The sequence below is a fragment of the Euleptes europaea genome, chromosome 3 (assembly GCF_029931775.1).
Source record: "Euleptes europaea isolate rEulEur1 chromosome 3, rEulEur1.hap1, whole genome shotgun sequence".
In the NCBI taxonomy this organism is placed as follows: domain Eukaryota; kingdom Metazoa; phylum Chordata; class Lepidosauria; order Squamata; family Sphaerodactylidae; genus Euleptes; species Euleptes europaea.
In genome coordinates, this window is record NC_079314.1 from 110,466,898 (window position 1) to 110,485,880 (window position 18,983).

General features: G+C 42.5%; 1 protein-coding gene across 1 annotated transcript in view; it reads right to left on the bottom strand.

Moving 5' to 3' along the window:
- The window catches only part of LOC130474913 (1-phosphatidylinositol 4,5-bisphosphate phosphodiesterase zeta-1-like), a 77,996-nt gene that overhangs the window by 46,332 nt on the left and 12,681 nt on the right, over positions 1–18,983 (bottom strand). The window contains exons 4-7 of the mRNA XM_056846604.1: positions 15,599–15,830; positions 6,306–6,507; positions 4,808–4,952; positions 1,991–2,143 (exon numbers count right to left, since the gene is read on the bottom strand). Coding sequence (XP_056702582.1) covers positions 1,991–2,143; positions 4,808–4,952; positions 6,306–6,507; positions 15,599–15,830 — 732 coding nt within the window. The remainder of the gene's footprint in view (positions 1–1,990; positions 2,144–4,807; positions 4,953–6,305; positions 6,508–15,598; positions 15,831–18,983) is intronic.

Here is an 18,983-nt window from a genome sequence, read left to right on the forward strand (position 1 = left end):
CGGTTTCTTATGGCGAGAGCTTAATCGTACAGCTGTGCGGCAATACTATTTTTAATTGCAAACAGGGAACAAATGGAACTGTGGCAAATTATGGATATAAAACAGAACTCCTGGGAAACGACGCTATCTTGACTGAATTGTTTGAGGGTTTTTTTTTTTTATTATTTCAGGTGAAAAAGGATTTACATAAATTTCACTGTGAATCGATTTCCTAGGAGGATGTGGGGGAGGCGACCAGTAAAGTCAGAATTCCTTCCTCTTGCCCAGTGTTCCTGCCTCCCCTGTGACATTGGTCAGGGATGGAACCGTACCCATTGCAGTTACCACAGCAACGCATGCAAAAAAAGCCCTCTTTTCTCCACACACCTCTCACTTCCCCCGTATTCGAGAGAAAATTTGGTTAGAGATTTGAAATATCCTGTTGTACGGATCTGATAAATGTGATTAAGCATTGCCTGGTCAGGAAACGTCAGGGAAGAAAATACCAAGACCACGGTTACCCAGCCCGGATAACCTACAAGAAACATTGCCTGGTTATTTGTAGACGGTCCATAGCTCTTCACGAGGGAAATTCGAGCTGCCCCAAATGAAAAAGTGACCTGGCACATTGTCATCAATGTGGACCGTTAACAGAATGCTTTGTGGTTGATGTACCACGTTCAAAGCACATGCCAAAGGATTTGTGCACTTGGTCATTGGTCTAGATGCCATATCCAATGATGCTATGAATATGGTCACCAGCCTCCAGGTGGTGGCTGTAGACCTCCCACTATTACAACTTATCTCCACACAACAGAGATCAGTTCACCCGGAGAAAATGGCCACTTTGGAAGGTGGAAACTATGGCGTTATACCCCACTGAAGTCCCTCCCCTCTCCAAACCCTGCCCTCTTCAGACTCCATCCCTAAAATGACTCAAACCAGCTTACAATCACCTTCCCTTCCTCTCCCCACAATAGACACCCTGTGAGGTAGGTGGGGCTGAGAGAGCTCCAAGAGACCTGTGACCAGCCCAAGGTCATCCAGCAGGCTTCATGTGGAGGAGTGGGGAAACCAACCCGGTTCACCAGATTAGCGTCCGCAGCTCACATGGAGGAGTGGGGAATCAAACCCGTTTCTCCAGATTAGAGTCTGCTGCTCTTAATCACTACACCCCGCTGGCAATAAATGCAATAAATAAATGATCAGGCAGGGAAGGACCTGTGTGAGTGGTTTGCTTACACAGGTCCCTCTTCCAAGTCTTCCTGTATGGGACAAAGTTCCAGAGAGGTTTCTCTGGTACTGCTGCAAAATGTATGCCTAGCTGGGACATGGAGCAGGACGGCTTGTCGCACAGTGGTTATCGCAGAAGAAGAATGTCTAGTCTTCTATGGCACATACCCTAAACTGTTTCCCTCCTCCATGGGTGTTTTGGGTTGGGTGGGTGTGCAGGGGAAATGTTTTCACGTAACAATTTTAGAATGGTTCAAGAGGAAATGTGTTGAGGAAGCAGAAGCTGAGATCTTGGGAGACGCCCAAAGAATTTCAAAAAGGCACGGTTGCAGCCTTAGTCCTTTTCTCACACATTGCCCTATTTAACAGCTAAAATTAACGTGGCGGAGCAGATAAATATAAGGGTTCTTCTTCCGTTCTCAGCCTTAAGGTAGCAATAAATCATGACTACGTATATTAGAAGATTCAAAAACAGATTCAGAAGTATAGCATTATGTGCTATACTTCATCTCTACGCTTCAGATTTTAGAAACATGGTTTTCTTAGTGTGAACACTAAGTTTGTGAACACTTAGTGTGAACACACTGTTTGTGTGACACTACCTTGAAAGGAATGCTTTTGAGGAGTCGGGCGATTAATTCTGTTTCATCAGCCCAAGTCTAGCAACGTTTTAATGGGGGGGGGGGGGAAATCACAACATTCTCAGGAGATAACCAAACCAACCACAAAGATTTCTTATTATTTTTTTAGCATGAGGGGAAAAAATCAATGTCATTACCTCAGGGGAAGGTAATTCAGTTGGCATCGTACCATCAATTGTAGAAGTAACCAGGCTGTCACCCAGAATACTTATCATATAATCTGCTATTACTTCCTGCTGTTTGGGGCTGCAGTGATTCTCCAAAGACACTATAACAGGATAATCAGAGGCCTGGAAGAACAATTTTCAAAGCTGTTATAACTCCTTTGCGTGAATGAGAAGTGTGTAAAACTAAAATAAAGAATATTACAAAAAGAAAGTGTAGATACCTATCGGAAAAGAGACAAATCAGTGCCTTGGCACCTTATAGACCAGATGATGGCTTATTACTATTGCCCCAGCATAGGGTTGCCAACCTCCAGGTATTAGCTGGAGATCGCTTGCTATTGCAACTGATCTCCAGCCGACAGAGGTCAGTTCCCCTGGAGAAAATGGCCACTTTGGCAATTGGACTCTAGGGCATTGAAGTCCCTGCCCTCCCCAAACCCTGCCCTCCTCAGGCTACGCCCCAAAAATCTCCCGCTGGTGGTGAAAAGGGACTTGGCAAACCTAATTGGGGCTGTAGGCAGTGGCAGTCCTAGGACCCAGTGGGAGGATCTGTGCTGGGCGTAGCAAAGGAACTTCCACAGTCTTCCAGTTGTAGTGCTGGCCCTTGGGAGAGTAGCCTGGGCTGGCACCTTGGAACGCTTCTGGCTTGGAGGTTCCCGTGAATAGCTTGTGGGGAGGAATCAGAAGAATCCCCACCGGTCTGTGGCTTCACTTCGTGGGAACCTTCGTGGGACCACTGTCTTATATGAACACACACCTTTCAAAGGACTGTATACCTTTTGGACTGTATATGTTGGTTTCTGGACTGCTTTTGGCTGTTTATGTTCCTTGGTGATGTACACGTTGATGTTATCTGTTTGTATGACTAGTTGTGATTTGTATATCTGTGTAGCTTTATAAATTTTGCACTTGGTTTAATCTTTTCGCATCTATGCTGATTTCCAAACCTAGGTACTAGCATGTGTGTGTGTGTGTGTGTGTGTGTGTGTGTGTGTGTGTGTGTGTGTTAAGTGCCGTCAAGTCGCTTCCGACTCATGGCGACCCTATGAATGAAAGTCCTCCAAAATGTCCTATCTTTGACAGCCTTGCTCAGATCTTGCAAATTGAAGGCTGTGGCTTCCTTTATTGAGTCCATCCATCTCTTGTTGGGTCTTCCTCTTTTCCTGCTGCCCTCAACTTTTCCTAACATGACTGTCTTTTCCAGTGACTTTTCCAGGTACTAGCATAGAGGTGCCTTTTCCCTACACACTACCTGCAGGCTGGCAATCCTAGCCCGAATGCCAATATTGTGCACAGTTTTGAAGCCAGGTCGGCCCTGTAATATATGATCAGTGTTGTCACCCTAGTGGCCCAGTTTAGTCATTGTGGGGCGAAGTTCTTTAGTTCCAGTTCCTGGGCTGTTCCAAGATGGAGACCTGGCTGAGGCCTTATGTCGTACATCGGCAATAAATATAGTTATACCCACTCTGCTTGGCTGATTCAGACCCCCTATATTACACTGTGCATTGCATTACCCTGTTTCTTTGTCTCGCAGTCATTTATCATAGAACCATAGAGTTGGAAGGGGCCATACAGGTAGGGTTGCCAATAGGGTTGCCAACTGTCAGGTAGTAGTAGGAGATCTCCTGCTAATTCAACTGATCTCCAGCCGATAGAGATCTGATCACCTGGAGAAAAATGGCTGCTTGGGGAATTGGACTCTATGGCACTGAAGTCCCTCCCTTCTCCAAACCCCTCCCTCCTCAGGCTCCGCCCCAGAAACCTCCCGCCGGTAGCGAAGAGGGACCTGGTAACCCTACATACAGGCCATCTAGTCCATAGGGTTGCCAGCTCCGGGTTGGGAAATACCTGGAGATTTTTGAGGCGGGGTTTGGAGGGCGGGGTTTGGAGAGGGGAGGGACCTCAATGCCATAGAGTCCAATTGCCAAAGTGGCCATTTTCTCTAGGGTTGCCAGGTCCCTTTTCACCACCAGCGGGAGGTTTGGGCAGAGCCTGAAAAGGGCAGGTTTCGGGGAGGAGAGGGATTTCAATGCCATAGAGTCCAATTGCCAAAGTGGCCATTTCCTCCAGGTGAACTGGTCTCTGTCGGCTGGAGATCAGTTGTAATAGCCGGAGATCTCCAGCTACTACCTGGAGGTTGGCAATCCTACTAGCCCAACCCCCTGTTTAATGCAGGATCAGCCTAGAGCATCCCTGACAAGTGTTTGTCCAGCCGCTGCTTAAAAACTGCCAGAGAGTGGGAGCTCACCACCTTCGTAGGTGGCTGATTCCACTGTCAAACAACTCTTACGGTTAAAAAAATAATAATAATTCCTAATGCCATTATTGCAAGTCCTATCCTCTGCTGCCAACAGGAACAGCTCTCTGCCCTTCTCTAAGTGGCAGCCCTTCAAATACTTAAAGAGAGCAACCATGTCCCCCCTCAACCTCCTCTTTTCCAGGCTAAACATCCCCAACTCCCTCAGCCTTTCCTCGTAGGGCTTGGTCTCCAGGCCCCCGATCATCCTCGTCGCTCTCCTCTGCACCTGCTTGATTCTGTCCACATCCTTTTTGAAGTGAGACCTCCAGAACTGCAGCGTCTTGCTGCCTGATTCTGGGGAAAGCTGGTGGGCGCCCGTGCAGCGAGGGGACGGACTAGACGCCCTGTGATTCCTTCCAGCTCGACGATGCTGTCATTCGTCTTCATTTATTTTTAGCAGCAAAAATCATCCAAACCGCTGTGCCTGAAAGACGCCAGCTACCACACCCTATTATGACCCCTAACACCTTTATTACACAGGTACTCACCAGAAAGGCATACTTGTTGATCACCTGGATGACCATCTTAAAGCTGATTTTGCTCGTCAACGTATGGCCGTGATAAACGACAGGCTCACCGCCGGAACCATCCCAGCAGTCAATTTCCAAGCAACGGCAGCCTTTCATTAGAGCGCTTTAAAAATAATAATAAAGGAGGCGGGGGAGGCAGAAAAGCAACTGAATAACTTTTTTTAAAAATGTGTCACTATGTTAGAACAGATTCAAGCATGACGTGGTACGGTCCTGCCATGTATGTGTCCGATTAGGATATCAATGGTGTGGTCCAAAATATACCTAAAACTTAAGGAGAAGGCTAGATTGCAAGGCTGTTCCCTCATATGTAGGGCTGCTAGGTCCCCTCTCTCCACCAGCGGGAGGGTTTTGGGGCAGAGCCTGAGTAGGGCAGGGACTTCAATGCCATAGGGACCAGTTGCCAAAGCGGGCATTTTCTCCAGGTGAACTGATCTCTATTGGCTGGAGTTTAGTTGTAATAGCAGGAGATCTCCTGCTACTACCTGGAGGTTGGCAACCATAGTGTTTTTCCCACAAGGAAGGAAAATTCTGATATAAGGACAGAGCCCTGTAAGCGTTCTGAAGTGCTGAAGGGCTATACCACAAGAACGCCTGTCTGGATTTTTTTTTTGAAATTATTTATTTAGGTGTTTATCTGCTGCTTTTTTCTCCAATGGGAAGCCAAAGTGGCTTGTGACCTCCTCCACTTTATTCACACGACAACGACCCTGTGAGGTAGGTTAGGCTGAGAGTGAACAGCTCTCGAGATCCGCCCAGCAAAATACTGTGGCAGAGTGCAGACGTGAACTTGTTTCTCTGAGCCCCCACATCCAACACGCTAACCACTACACAAGACTGGTGTGCTGTTTTCTTATTAAAGGCATTCATGAGGAAGCAAACATTAATCCTTTTTTTTAAAGGTCTTTGCTTTTGTTATTATTTAGTGCAATTTCATTCCGCTTCTCCTCCTCTAGAAAGCTCCAAGTGACATCTATGATCTATGGTTCTTTCCTCTTTCATCATATCTGGATTATATCTCTGTGAAGTAGGTTTGGCTGAGAAACAATAAATGGCCGGGGTCCACCTTGTATGTTTCATGGTAAACAGGGATTTGGACTCTGGCATAATCTGATGCTAACCTCAGTCTATACTGAACCACACTGGTTCTCTTTATCTGTATTGCCAAAAGGTGAAGAAGAAGAAGAAGAAGAGCTGGTTTTTATATGCCGACTTTTTCTACCTTTTAAGGAGAATCAAACCAGTTTACAATCTCCTTCTCTTCCTCTCCCCGCAATAGACACCCTGTAAGGTAGGTGGGGCTGAGAGTCATAATTTTTATTAATGTCTCAAAATAGTCTTTTTTGTTTTTTTGTAAATGGACTAAAATATATATAGGGAAAAGCCATTTCACCGCTTACTTAAAAGATTTTAACTACTGCTTATTTTATTAAGATTTTTAAATGGAGGCAAATACCTTGCATAGCCCCACAGGTGACTTGGCCCTATTAGCTGGTCTGATATGAGGTAGGTATTATGCGATGATGAAATAAAGTATTCACATAACGGTCGGGTCATATCCTGGTAAACTGTTCGATGTTCGTTTTTAAATAACGCACCGTGTTCAGAACTCATGTATCTTAGAAACCCTTCAAACGTCATCTGTCTATTTCTTTTTGCTGGAAGCCAGAGCATTATGGAAGAAAATACAGTTAAATCTCCAACATTGTTATATGCAGGATTAAGAACAGTTTGAAAATACTCCACACTCTAATACAGTGAGCATGTGTGCATGTCAGAGGGTTGCCAACTCCAGGTTCAGAAACACCTGGAGATTTGAAGGTGGAGCCTGAGAGAGCGGGGTTTGGGGAGGGAAGGGACCTTGATAGAGTACAATACCATGAGGACCACCTTCCAAAGTAGCCATTTTCTTCAAGAAGATGCATAAATGTTTTGAATAAACATTGGTTTATGTAATCTGGAGATCAGTTGTAATTCCAGGAGATCTCCAGCTCCCACCCGGAGGTTGGCAACCCTGGTGCATGAACATGTCAAGGGCTTGAATTCTTCTGATTCCATCAATTATCTGAAAAGAAGGAATCACATAAGGTAGGTTATTTCAGGCTATCCAGCATTGTCCAATAAACTCCTTGCGGCATCTTAAAGAACACCTTCATTCTATTTCACGACAAGCTTTTGTGAGTCAGACCTCACTTCATCAGATGCATGGAGTGTATAATCATTTTGCAGACACTTTTGCAACCAAACTTACGAACAGGGGAAAGGGGGGCGGGAGAGAAGGCCTTGTAGCAGACAGGGGCTTGTTGTAAATTCTTTTAGGAATGCAACTGTGAAAGGAACTGGTTGGTATGGATGTGGTTGTTACACATCGCGGATGAGAAGAGCGGTCAGAGATCACAACTTGCTTAGAAAAAAGACAGACAGAGAGGCAGAGAGACATGTTTCCATAGAGACTCTCTCTTAATAATTACAGAGAGTATGAATTTTTATGACTTCCAATGGCGACACAGTATTGCGCTATCTATGCACCCATGGGATCCCTTCAGTGGGGGCTGGGTCAGTGTTGTGGCTTTCAGATTTTAATATTTCGGGTAGTTTAAAAAAAATTGCAGCCGCGTTGCAGCAGTTTTCTGGTGCACCATCAGCTTAGGCTGGTAGGTAGGCAGGTAGATAATTTCCACATTTAGACACCCTCCAGTTCTCAGGGAGCACATGAGGACATCCAAGTGATTGTCTAAGAAAAGTGGGGCGGGGGCTGAAACTGGGTTTTTCTTTGTTGTCTCTAACGTATTCAAAAACATTAAAACAGCACAATGGCATTTCCTAAGATTGATATATATAACCACATGCCAGACGCGTTTCGGCCTATTTGGCCTTCATCAGTGGTCAGTTGAAACCCATGTAAAACCTGCACACATTTACGGAAATATATACATATACAAACAGTTTAAATCAAACCAGGCACGTATATAGGTTGTATAATATATTACCAATTACTCAAACATCTGGTAAGATCGACTCTAGATGTAATACTGGTTTATATATGTCTCCCATATACGATGTGTGCAGTTATCAACCTAGTAAAGGAGGGATATGGACCCATGAAAGAGGAATGAAAAGGAGCCGAGAAAGCCTGGTGTTCACAGAATTGGGAAGTGTTTAGCCATCTTTCTCCCTACATAAAGGCCATTTTGCCTTTAATTCTGTTCTTTCCTTTGATTTCCAATCATGTTTTAGCCTGTTTCTCAAGACTGAGAGTCCTTTGGGAATAGGAAACCATCTTTTTGGGGAGAAATACTGCTCTGCACCTGAGCTCCTGGGATCGTGGGAGTAGAACTAATTCGAAGAAGAAGAAGAAGAAGGAGAAGGAGGAGGAGGAAAGAAGAAGAAGAAGCTTACAATCTCCTTTCCTTCCTCTCCCCATAACAGGCATCTTGTGAGGTAGGTGAGGCTTAGAGTTCAGAGATAACTGTGACTAGCCCAAGGTCACCCAGCTGGCTTCATATGTAGGAGTGGGGTATCATACCCAGTTCACCAGAATAGAGTCCGCTGCTCTTAACCACTACACCATGGTGGAAATTCTTTGCTTTATTGCGAAGTGGCAGCAGAGATCAGAGAGCTGGGCTCCTAGAAGCAGAGCAAGAGGACATTTTGTCCCTCTTGACAAGCAGAAGGCGCATTAGGGCAGCAGCAACTTTCCCAGCTAGCGTTTGAAGGGTCAGGAATACCCCTGCCCAGCACGGCTCTGCTATATACACTTTTGTTTTATCAAGGGGCAAAGAGGACAGTCAACCTAGCGTGGTATTTTCAACTGCATACTAAAAGCAATAAGGGTGACTTGATTTCCCAAGTATCTGCACAAGGTTGCACCAGGGAAACACCAAAGCGCAACTGAAGGGAAAACGTCAGGAGATTTTCCGTCTCGACCAATACGGAGACGCAGGGCTCTGCCCCGCTGGTCTAGGACCGGATACTGCTTTAGTTTTTGCATTACAAGTCTCTGTATCACAAGCAACCAAATCAGACGATACAATAACAGCCTTCTAGTTTAATTTCTGGGGGTGAGCTTTCGTGAGCCACAGCTCACTTCTTCAGATTCAGATACACTCTAGCAGGATCTGAAGAAGTGAGCTGTGGCTCACGAAAGCTCATCCCCTGCCAGAAATGTTGTCAGTCTTTAAGGTGCCACTGGACTCTTGCTCTTTTCTACTGCTACAGACAGACTAATATAGATAGTTTAGTTCAGTTAGTTCAGTTGGGATTTTAGATTGTTTTGACTTGATTTGCTTTTGTATTTTATATATTATACTTTGTATTTATATGATGCTAGCTGCCCTGAGCCCAACTTGCTGGGAAAGGGTGGGGTACAAATAAAAATTATTGTTGTTGTTGTTGCATTAAGGTGAGGTAACCCAGAAGAGTCACGGAAGGTTCCTGAGAGACGAAATATCCAATCTTTTCTTCTATATTTAACAATATTGATTTCTAGAAATAACTGTTACTGGGCAGCAGGGCAAGAGAATATGCACAGAAAAAGAAGAAGAGTTGGTTTTTATATGCCGACTTTCTCTACCGCTTAAGGCAGAATCAAACCGGCTTACAATCACCTTCCCTTCCCCACCCCACAACAAACACCCTGTGAGGCAGGTGAGGCTGAGAGAGCGTGACTTGCCCAAGGTGAGTTGCCCATGTGTAGGAGTGGGGAAACAACTCCAGTTCACCAGATTAGCCTCCACTGCTCATGTGGAGGAGTTGGGAATCAAACCCGGTTCTCCAGATCAGACTCCACCGCTCCAAACCCCCGCTCTTAACCACTACACCACACTGCCTCTCCTGCTCTTTCAGTGTTGCACAACATTTCTTTTTTTCCTGTAAAGATCATGGTTTATATTATGCATCCATTTTGGCTTGCAAAGGGTTAGGTAACACCGATCGTGAGCCTTACTATTTTTTCAGCATATATTATGCTCTGGCGTCCTCACTCTCTAGAGCACAAAAAGTATCCCAAGAGTTACCCTCTTAAGACGTTAAGACGTTTTAATAAGGTGATGCCAAAAGAGAGTTTGGCGAGTTGTAATAGTGGTTAAGTAGGAGACAGAATGTTATGGGAGTATGTTTTGTTTGAAAGTTAAGATGCCACAGCCCCTCCATTTGCCAGATGCTATAATTCTGTTCCAGCCAATGAGTGGCTGGCAGGCATGAGGACTCACACAGGGTTACCCAACTTGAGTGGAGTTTGGCTAAGTGTTCCCCCTGCCTCTCTCAGGTTTCATATCTGCTGCAGAAATGAGGCCACAACCAATATTTCTCCTGCCGTCCTCCCTGACTAGTGTGAATAATTCATCCCTGTCCTCTTTGTAACATTTCTCTCTAATATCCAAAAATGTACTTGTAGTCAGCTTTTACTATGCCTTCGATTCCTTGGGCTGATTTGAAATGTCCCTGTATCATGCTCCTTCTGTCTTTTTTGAAACTCTTTTTATATTTTAATTGTTCTCTTCTGAACTTTCTCCAGATTGAAGTGTGTGTGTGTGTATATGTATGTGTATATATATATATATATACACACACACACACGTGTGTATGTGCATATATATATGTGTGTGTGTGTATTGAGAAGACAAGACTCACTAGAAAAGACAATAATGCTAGGAAAAGTTGAAGGCAGCAGGAAAAGAGGAAGACTCAATATGAGATGGATTGTCTGTCTGTCTGTCTGTCTATCTATCTATCTATCCACACTGCAGTAAACTGGATTAGAAGCAACTATATCTATATCTATCTACATACATATGCACATACACACTGTACACTTAACTGGATTAGAAGCTACCTGCAATCCAGTACTAAAAGGTTACACACCTAACTAAGCCCATTGACTTCAATGGACATAGAAGGGTGTAACTCTGTTTAGGATTGCACTGTTAATTGCTTTTGATCTATAAGAAAAGTCATTAACAATTGTGGCAAATAACAGAGATGATCCAACTGGTGATCCATTCATTCAAATAACTTAGCCATACCACAAAAGGCGTGAACAGCAGAGGGCATTAACAGAGCACTCCCATACTATTGTTAATACACTTCCTACCTCCTAGCAGTACAAGCTATTACAGGCACCCCAAAGTTCAAGATGGAGTCCCTGAAAATCCTAATTGAACACCTATTGTATTTGCTTATCCTTTCAATTTTTTGTCATTACTTCTAAACGGACTACAGATAACCATCTGTTATGTGGAAGAATAGATGTCTTCTGTGTATGTGTGTTACGTGCTGTCAAGTTGCTTCCGACTCATGGCGACCCTATGAATCAGTGTCCTCCAAAACGTCCTATCATTAACAACCTTGCTCAGGTCTTACAAAATAAGGGCTGTGGCTTTCTGGATAGAGTCAATCCATCTCAGGTTGGGTCTTCCTCTTTCCTGCTGCCTTCAACTTTTCCTAGCATTATTTTCTTTTCCAGTGACTCTTGTCTTCTCATAATGTGACCAAAGTACAATAGCCTCAGTTTAGTAACTTTAGCTTCTAGGGACAGTTGAGGCTTGACTTGATCTAGAACCTAGGTGTCTTCTAGTTCTCCTAAAATACGCACCCTATATTTCAACCATCACTCTTTCCAGTTGCCTCTGTATGGTCTTGAGTGCTTTTAGTCTATTCTCATCTGGAAAGAGGAGTGAACACCTGATCATATTCCTTCCTTCCTTCCGTTTTCTTTGCACCACTTCTATATTTTTACGAAGTGGACATTGTTAATATTTTTGTTTCAATGAAGCTAGCCACAATGATTTCAAAAACTCTTTGTGTGATAGAGGATTCCAATCTAACTAGGTTTTGTTTTCTAATGCCTATAATTTCAGATGTAACAACACTGGATTTCATCTGTGATTTCATTGCTTGGCTCTTTAGAAAACCTGCTTTAGACTAGTTTCATGCCATCAATTTTCTTGATCCAATACCATCTGGCATTTGGCCCTATGTCAGGCACCAAGAATGTGTGGGCATGAATCAATGCTCTTGGCCTAGAGCTTGGTAGGGTGAATTATATCCTATTGATCTAAATAATTTTTGACTACAGTGGATTGTGAAGAGCTAATGAGGTGCCTCCCTTATCTTCTCCTTCCCTAGGGCCCACATGGCCTGCCTTTCTTCATTGGAATTCAGAAGAATATAAAGGATTTCCAGGTGGTCTCCCATCCAGGTATTATTGAATTTCAGCAAGATTACTGTGTTTTCTTCTGAGCAGATCCCATCATGATCTGTCAGACTAAACTCTAAGGGTCAAATCATGTTACACATTATTTCCTGGTGATTTTAAAAAAATCCTGTGAGGACGCAGTGGTCCTTAACCCTTTCCTCTACTGCCATTTTCTAACTGTAAAAAAACCCAGCCCTAAGTTGCTTGTCCCACTGGTAGAAAAACTGCAGTGAAATATTCAACAGGGACGGGTTTTCCAGCTAGAAAACGACAGAAGAGGAAAGTATTAGCTCCCCCATTCTCATCACTGAAAAAGTAACCCTGATGAGCCACATTTCCAAAAAGTGGGAGTCCTTTTTCTATGAACACAAAAGAAAATGTAGCAGTTTGACCCTTAGTAACTTTATCAGTGCACCATTACACTGTCTCTCACAAATTGTTAGCTGACTTGTCTATATCTTGGTTTATTAGAATATTTTTTTAATCATGCATATGGAGGGATGTACTTCATGACAGTCTTACCCTGGAGACTTGGCAAAGTTTAAGCTTGAGTATTTGTCAAAAGACCACCTTATTTTGCCTAGTCTTTGGTGACAATGTTCACATAGGGTGAGGTTTCAATGCCTGGCATTATCCATTTTATTAATTTTGCTATTTTGTCTGTTGTTTTCCAAATACTGTGACCTGCCCAAAGCCTCGGGAACAAAACAAGCTAACCATCTAAGTCAAACTATCGTAATCTAGCAATACAAAACATTTTGAGTGTGTGCCAGCAAGTCACAGCGGATTTATGGCAAACCCCGTAGCGTTTTCAAGGCAAGAAACATTCGGAGGTGGTTTGCCATTGCCTGCCTCCGCGTGGGCTGAGAGAGTTGAGAGCACTGTGTGAAATAAGAGGGGGATCTACAAATTATCCAGTGGTGCTTTTCTCATCCATAATTTCTGACAGCCCTTTTTTATCCTGAGGAAATAAGTAAACCATCGTTTGAAACAAAAGTTGCTCCAGTACAATAGATAAGGGCAAGATCCATCTCATTCTGCGTGTGCAGCTGTCAGATCTGTGCTTGTAAAACAGGAACTCCCCAGGATTTACAGTACTATCCTAAACAGTGACACCTTTCTAAACACACTGACGTCAAAAGGCTTAGAAGGGTGCAACTCTGCTTAGAATTGCATTGCCAACTCCTTGCAGCACACCCAGCTCATAGAATCATAGTTGGAAGGGGCCCTACAGGCCATCTGGTCCCACCCCCCTGCTCAACACAGGGTCAGCCTGAAGCATCCAGCCACTGTTTGAAGACTGCCAGAGGACAGCTCCTGTCCCTCCTCTAAGTGACAGCCTTTCAAATACTTAAAGAGAATAATCATGTCCCCCCTCAACCTCTTCTCCAGAGTGAACATTCCCAAGTCCCCCAGCCTTTCCTCACAGCTGTTACCTTTGATGGAGGGCCCATACATTTCTCATACAGAGAGTCTACAATCTTGCTTCTCCCCAGAACATCATGCAAGTTACACTTACCTGTGGTCTGATGGATTGGGCTGCATATTTCACTTGGCAGCAATTCCCATTTAAGGAGCTTCTTTCCAAGTAAAGTGTCTTAATCCTGAATGAACACATGGTTGTTCTCAAATATGACAGGTTCCCCAATCACTTCTATGCGGAGAAACTCATTTTGTGCGTGCTGACGTTCAGAATCAGGGTAACCATCAGCAAATATAAATTTATATGCCTCTGAGTATTCTTCAATTTGCATTGACCATAAAACTGAAAAACCTTCCTCTACTTATGTACTTATACAGAGCCTGGTCACTGCTTACTGCAATATTGACACCTCAGGACTCTCAGATAATAGCTGTTGTCAATCAAGAATCAGCAGTCAAAATCCATTCAGCTCATGTGGTTGATGGCTGCATGCAGAGTAATATTGATGTATGATGTTGAAAGCACATTACAACTCGGAATATGCTATACAATGTCCCAAGTTCCAGTGGCGCACAATGAATATTAACTTAACTGGCACGTCAGTCAAGTCTGAATGGGATTTATGTCCGGTCATAGAAACAAGTGTTATATACAATTATCATGTCTGGTTTTTCAGTTTTGAAGACCAAATAATTGCTCAGTGAATAAATAAATGATAATAAGGTTTAATGTCTGAAATTAAAACGAGGCACATTTTGAGGCAAAAAAGAATACACGTTTTGATGAAGTATTGTTTGCACGATAGGATCACTCTTCCCCATTGTTTACACACAAAAATATCTATTTCCATAAAACAAAGCAAATCCCAAAACATTTTAACACAAAATATTAGCTTGCTATAATTCTAAGACAGCTCAGTCCAGAGACAATAGTTGATTCTGGCAAAGTTCCAGCTCCTTGAATTTCACCGAGCGGTTTTGACCCGCCAGTAGCAATTTATCTTCCCACAGTGGATCCTATCTTAAAAATAGCTTCCAAGAAACTGTGCTCATCGTGTTTGTGATCATAGCTGGACTACGAAAGATGTTTAGTAACAGACTAAACTCGATTGCTCATGTCCTATCTTCATAAGCTAAACTGAGTGATAAAGCACAGGCTATGTGTGACTAAGGCCTCTGATTCAATCCCTGGCACTTCCACCTGAAGGATTTCAGATCGCCAGGCCAAGGAAGGCTGATGCTTGGATCCTTGGATACCCACTGCGAGTAGACAATGAGTAAAGGGTCAGACTTGATATAAGGTGGCAGATATTTATATGAGGAGAGCCATTACTCAGTGAAGGAACACATGTTTTGAATTCAGAAGGGTACATACTTTTGCATTCATTCCCTTGCAACCCTAGTTGAGGCTTTGCCAATTACAGCAGCTTAGCCAGCTGACTTGCAACAGGTCTGAGGTGCAGACGCCATGTTTCTACTTTCTTACTTTTCAGCAAATCCTATATGGTTCTTTGGAATGATCTGTATGCACAGTACATTAAAATACGGAATACCTTATTAACAGAAATATTCTGCGTTAGAGCTGACCTATATCCAGAGCCATTTTATTACCGAAGATTTATTATTTTGGCACATGTATTGGCTTTAAGTATCTTACATTACCATAATGATTGCAAAAGGCAAGTACAATGTCAACCTTTATCTTATATGACAGTACAACAGTTGGTCTTTAAGGCGGCAGTCCTATGCATGCTTACTTGGGAATAAGTCCACTTAACTTAATAGGATTTATTCATTCAAGGGAAGGCCGTGGCTCGGTGGTAGAGCATGCAGAAGGTCCAGGTTCAATCCCCAGCATTGCCAGTTGAAAGGATCAGGTAGGATGGGAGAGACGACCTTGGAGAGCCACTGTGGCCCTTTGTAACCAACTCTGACACTGATGAACCAAAGGTCTGCTTCAGTATAAGGCAACTTCACATGTCCATGTGTGTATTTCCCAATAAACTTGCATAGGACCATGCCGCATAAAGATAAATTGAAATAATAATAATAAATGACTACACATGAATTATTAATAGAACCATAATATTATGGCAGGAAAGCTATGAAATTATATTAACAATTCAAAGTACCTTCTTCAATGGGTTCAAACTTTGCAATGAGATCAGAAGCAGTTGTTTCATTAGCATCCGCCTGAAATTGTTGATTTCGAAGAAATCCAACCAGTTCTGATAGATGTAGAATTTTGTTGCTTGGAGAGTGAGTTTTGAAGAGTTCATGAATTTCACATCTGTGCGCTATCGTCCGATAAATTCCTCTAAAATCCTCTAAAGTAATATGCCCAGTCTTCTGTGTATCACTTGCCTACTTAAAAGGGGGGGGGGAATCCTAAGTACAGACAAATGCTTGACTTCACATAAACAGCACAAGGCATCATTAATACAAAAAGAAAGTAACAGACATTTATGTGCAACTCTCATAAAATCAGTTGGTATTGTAAAATTGTTTATCTCTTTTTGTTACGTTGATAGCCTTTATCAATAAAATTTATTTCACTGCGATAAAACTGGATGTCTGAATACAGTCAGTCACCAAAACACTAACAGGCTAAGTCCATTTTTAACTTTTCAAAATCTTATGTCTGATACATAAGAGCCAACCTGTACCTGAATGTGCCATTTGGGAGACCAGAATCAGAGATAGAGAACCATGGAAAGGATGTTTCTATCTAGTCCCATTAAAAGACTTTTCTCAAGCGTAACCAGTTGCAAGGTGGAATGAGTCATTTATTACAGCCTTAGGCTATAGTATGGCAGATCTGTAAGGAGCTTGTAAATAAGAATCACCTCCAGGCAACTAGACAGAGAATCTTTATGAAGGCAGGATCTTTTTTTTCTCCCTCTCTTTTAGGCCACGTACAATTAGCATAGCTGTGTGCGGACATGACGCTTCTCTCTACCATCTAACCTCACAACTGTGCGAGGTAGCTGAGAGAGAATGACCGCCCCAAGGTCACCTAATAAGTTTCAAGCCATGAGATAGTCTCTCTCCCTAGTCAATGTTTGAAGCTCCACTGCTGTTTTAGGTTTGAAAGCTCTTTCATGTACATTGCATATGACGTGCTTGTTACAATTTGCGGATTCAGCTAATGCACCATGGTACAGAATCACATTTTTCAGTTAGCGGTAGTAAATCTATACACGTATTGGTACACACATGCTATTAGATCTATATATTACAAAACTGCAAATTACAATATTGTTTTACTTAACCAATGGACAGTAATAGTCCATATGAGCCCTTAATCCGGGTATACTTTTCTTAAGGCTCCCAATTAAAACACACATTGCAATTTTCAAGAACTGTTTCCAAGAAAGTCAGTGTTATGACTCAGGTCTGAATCCCCGCTCTGCCACGGAAGCTAGTTGTCCAGTTTAGATTAACAAGATGGCGTCCTAATTCCATAACCACTTCTTAGAAATGACAAGAATATCCTCGATGGTGAGGATGGTCTGATGTGATACTCAGGAGACCAACCTCAACCCAGAAAGTCCCAGGTCCTCCAAGGAATAGGGACAGGAAGAGGAAACAAGGAAAAGGGGGAAAGGACAAAGAAGGGAAGGAAAAAAGGAAAGGAAAAGGAAGGGAAGAACAAAGAGGGGAAGCAAAGGAAAGTCAGCTGATAGAATGGTAGAAAAAAATGGTAGAAAAAATTAGCCACTCATCATGAATATTAGTAGCGCTCACTCAGGGAATTGGTTCTTGTAGGTTATCCGGGCTGTGTGACCGTGGTCTTGGTATTTTCTTTCCTGTCCTTCAGTGTTACTCCTCTGAAGATGCCTGCCACAGCTGCTGGCGAAACGTCAGGAAAGAAAATACCAAGATCACGGTCACACAGCCCGGATAACCTAAAAGAACCAATGAACTCTGACCGTGAAAGCCTTCGACAATATTTTTCACTCAGTGGAGTTTTGATAAATGAACAACCTATAAGGGAAACACAATAACAACAACAAAAGCTTCATTTTTTGAACAAAATAAGTTGGTAAGAATGAAGTAAGGACAATGGAGGAGGGAAAAGGCTGGACAGGACAGGCTCTGACTCTTACTAAAGAAATCCAACAGAAAGACTATTTCAACTATACCAACTTAAAAATAAAAGGGCATGACCTGGGAAGAATCAAATGCTTTGATGTCCCATAGATTTCAATGGGGGGGGGGTGTTAAGCACTTGCTGAAATCTCCCCTACTCAGAACATAATAGTGCTCAGTTTTGGCTGGATCATGCCCAAAGTTTATGCAACTGAAAACTACAAAGGTATGTTTTGTACAGTAAAATGGGCTTTAGTTATGACTACATTCTCTTGCAGCTTGAAACGTCATTCTGTACAAAGGCTTGCCCCACAAATAGTTATTCTCCATCTTTGTATTAAAAAAAAAATCAATTGCATACTAACTTCGTCAACAAATGTTGTACACCAGGCTTGTCCAAACTGTGGCCCCTGGGCAGCATAAGGCCCAGGACAGCTATGAATGCGGCCCAACACAAAATCGTAAAATTACTTAAAACATTATGAATCAGCTATCATTAGTGTTAGTGTATTTTATGTGTGGCCCAAGACAATTCTTCTTCTTCCAATGTGGACCAGGGAAGCCAAAAGATTGGACACCCCTGTTGTACACAGTTGAGATCCCATTTTTAAAAAATAAATAAAGTTTACTATTTTCAATAGGTAAGAAAAATAGGTTTGCTTGACTTTGTCTTGTGAGAGTTTATTTCATGGCATGGAACAGATGAAAGGTTTGTACAACTGAAGGGGGAAATGTTTAATAGGCTTTGGATTTTATTTTAGTTCTATAAAAAAGGGTAAATATAGTAATACATTTGAAGCTATTATCATAAGTGTTTTCTTTCATCTCCAGTTTATGTTAACCATTTGATTTTGAGCGACAACCAATAGATAGGCAGAGGATGTAAAAACATTTTTGTGTTTTATTGAAACGAACAGTACAAATAAAACCTGATTATTGGAAGAGTTAAACAATGCAGCTAAATCATACATTGTTACAGTCAGTAGGAGACCGGAACAAAATGAAAAAGGAACATAACATAATAACAGAAGCCTGCCACAAAGAGCTTATTATCTGAAATGCAAAAAAAAGAACAAGAAAGCAAAAGACACTTCCAACAGAGACTATTCCTTATATAAAATTGACATTAAAAAAACAAAGTAGTATTCCTTGTTGTGTTGTCAGGACTGTAAAAACACAACAGAAGAGTATGGTCCACTGAAAAAGAAACAAGATTTGGTACTGAATGTGTAATGGCAGTCATTAAACTGAATACGATGACATAGCAATATGCCATAAAGCTGATGGCCATGATTTTGTATCACTGTTGGTGGAAAGTGCCTTCAAGTCGCAGCCAACCCATGGCAACCCCATAGGGTTTTCAAGGCAAGAGATATTCAGAGGTGGGTTTGTCATTGCCTGCCTCTGTGCAGAGGTCCCACTCCC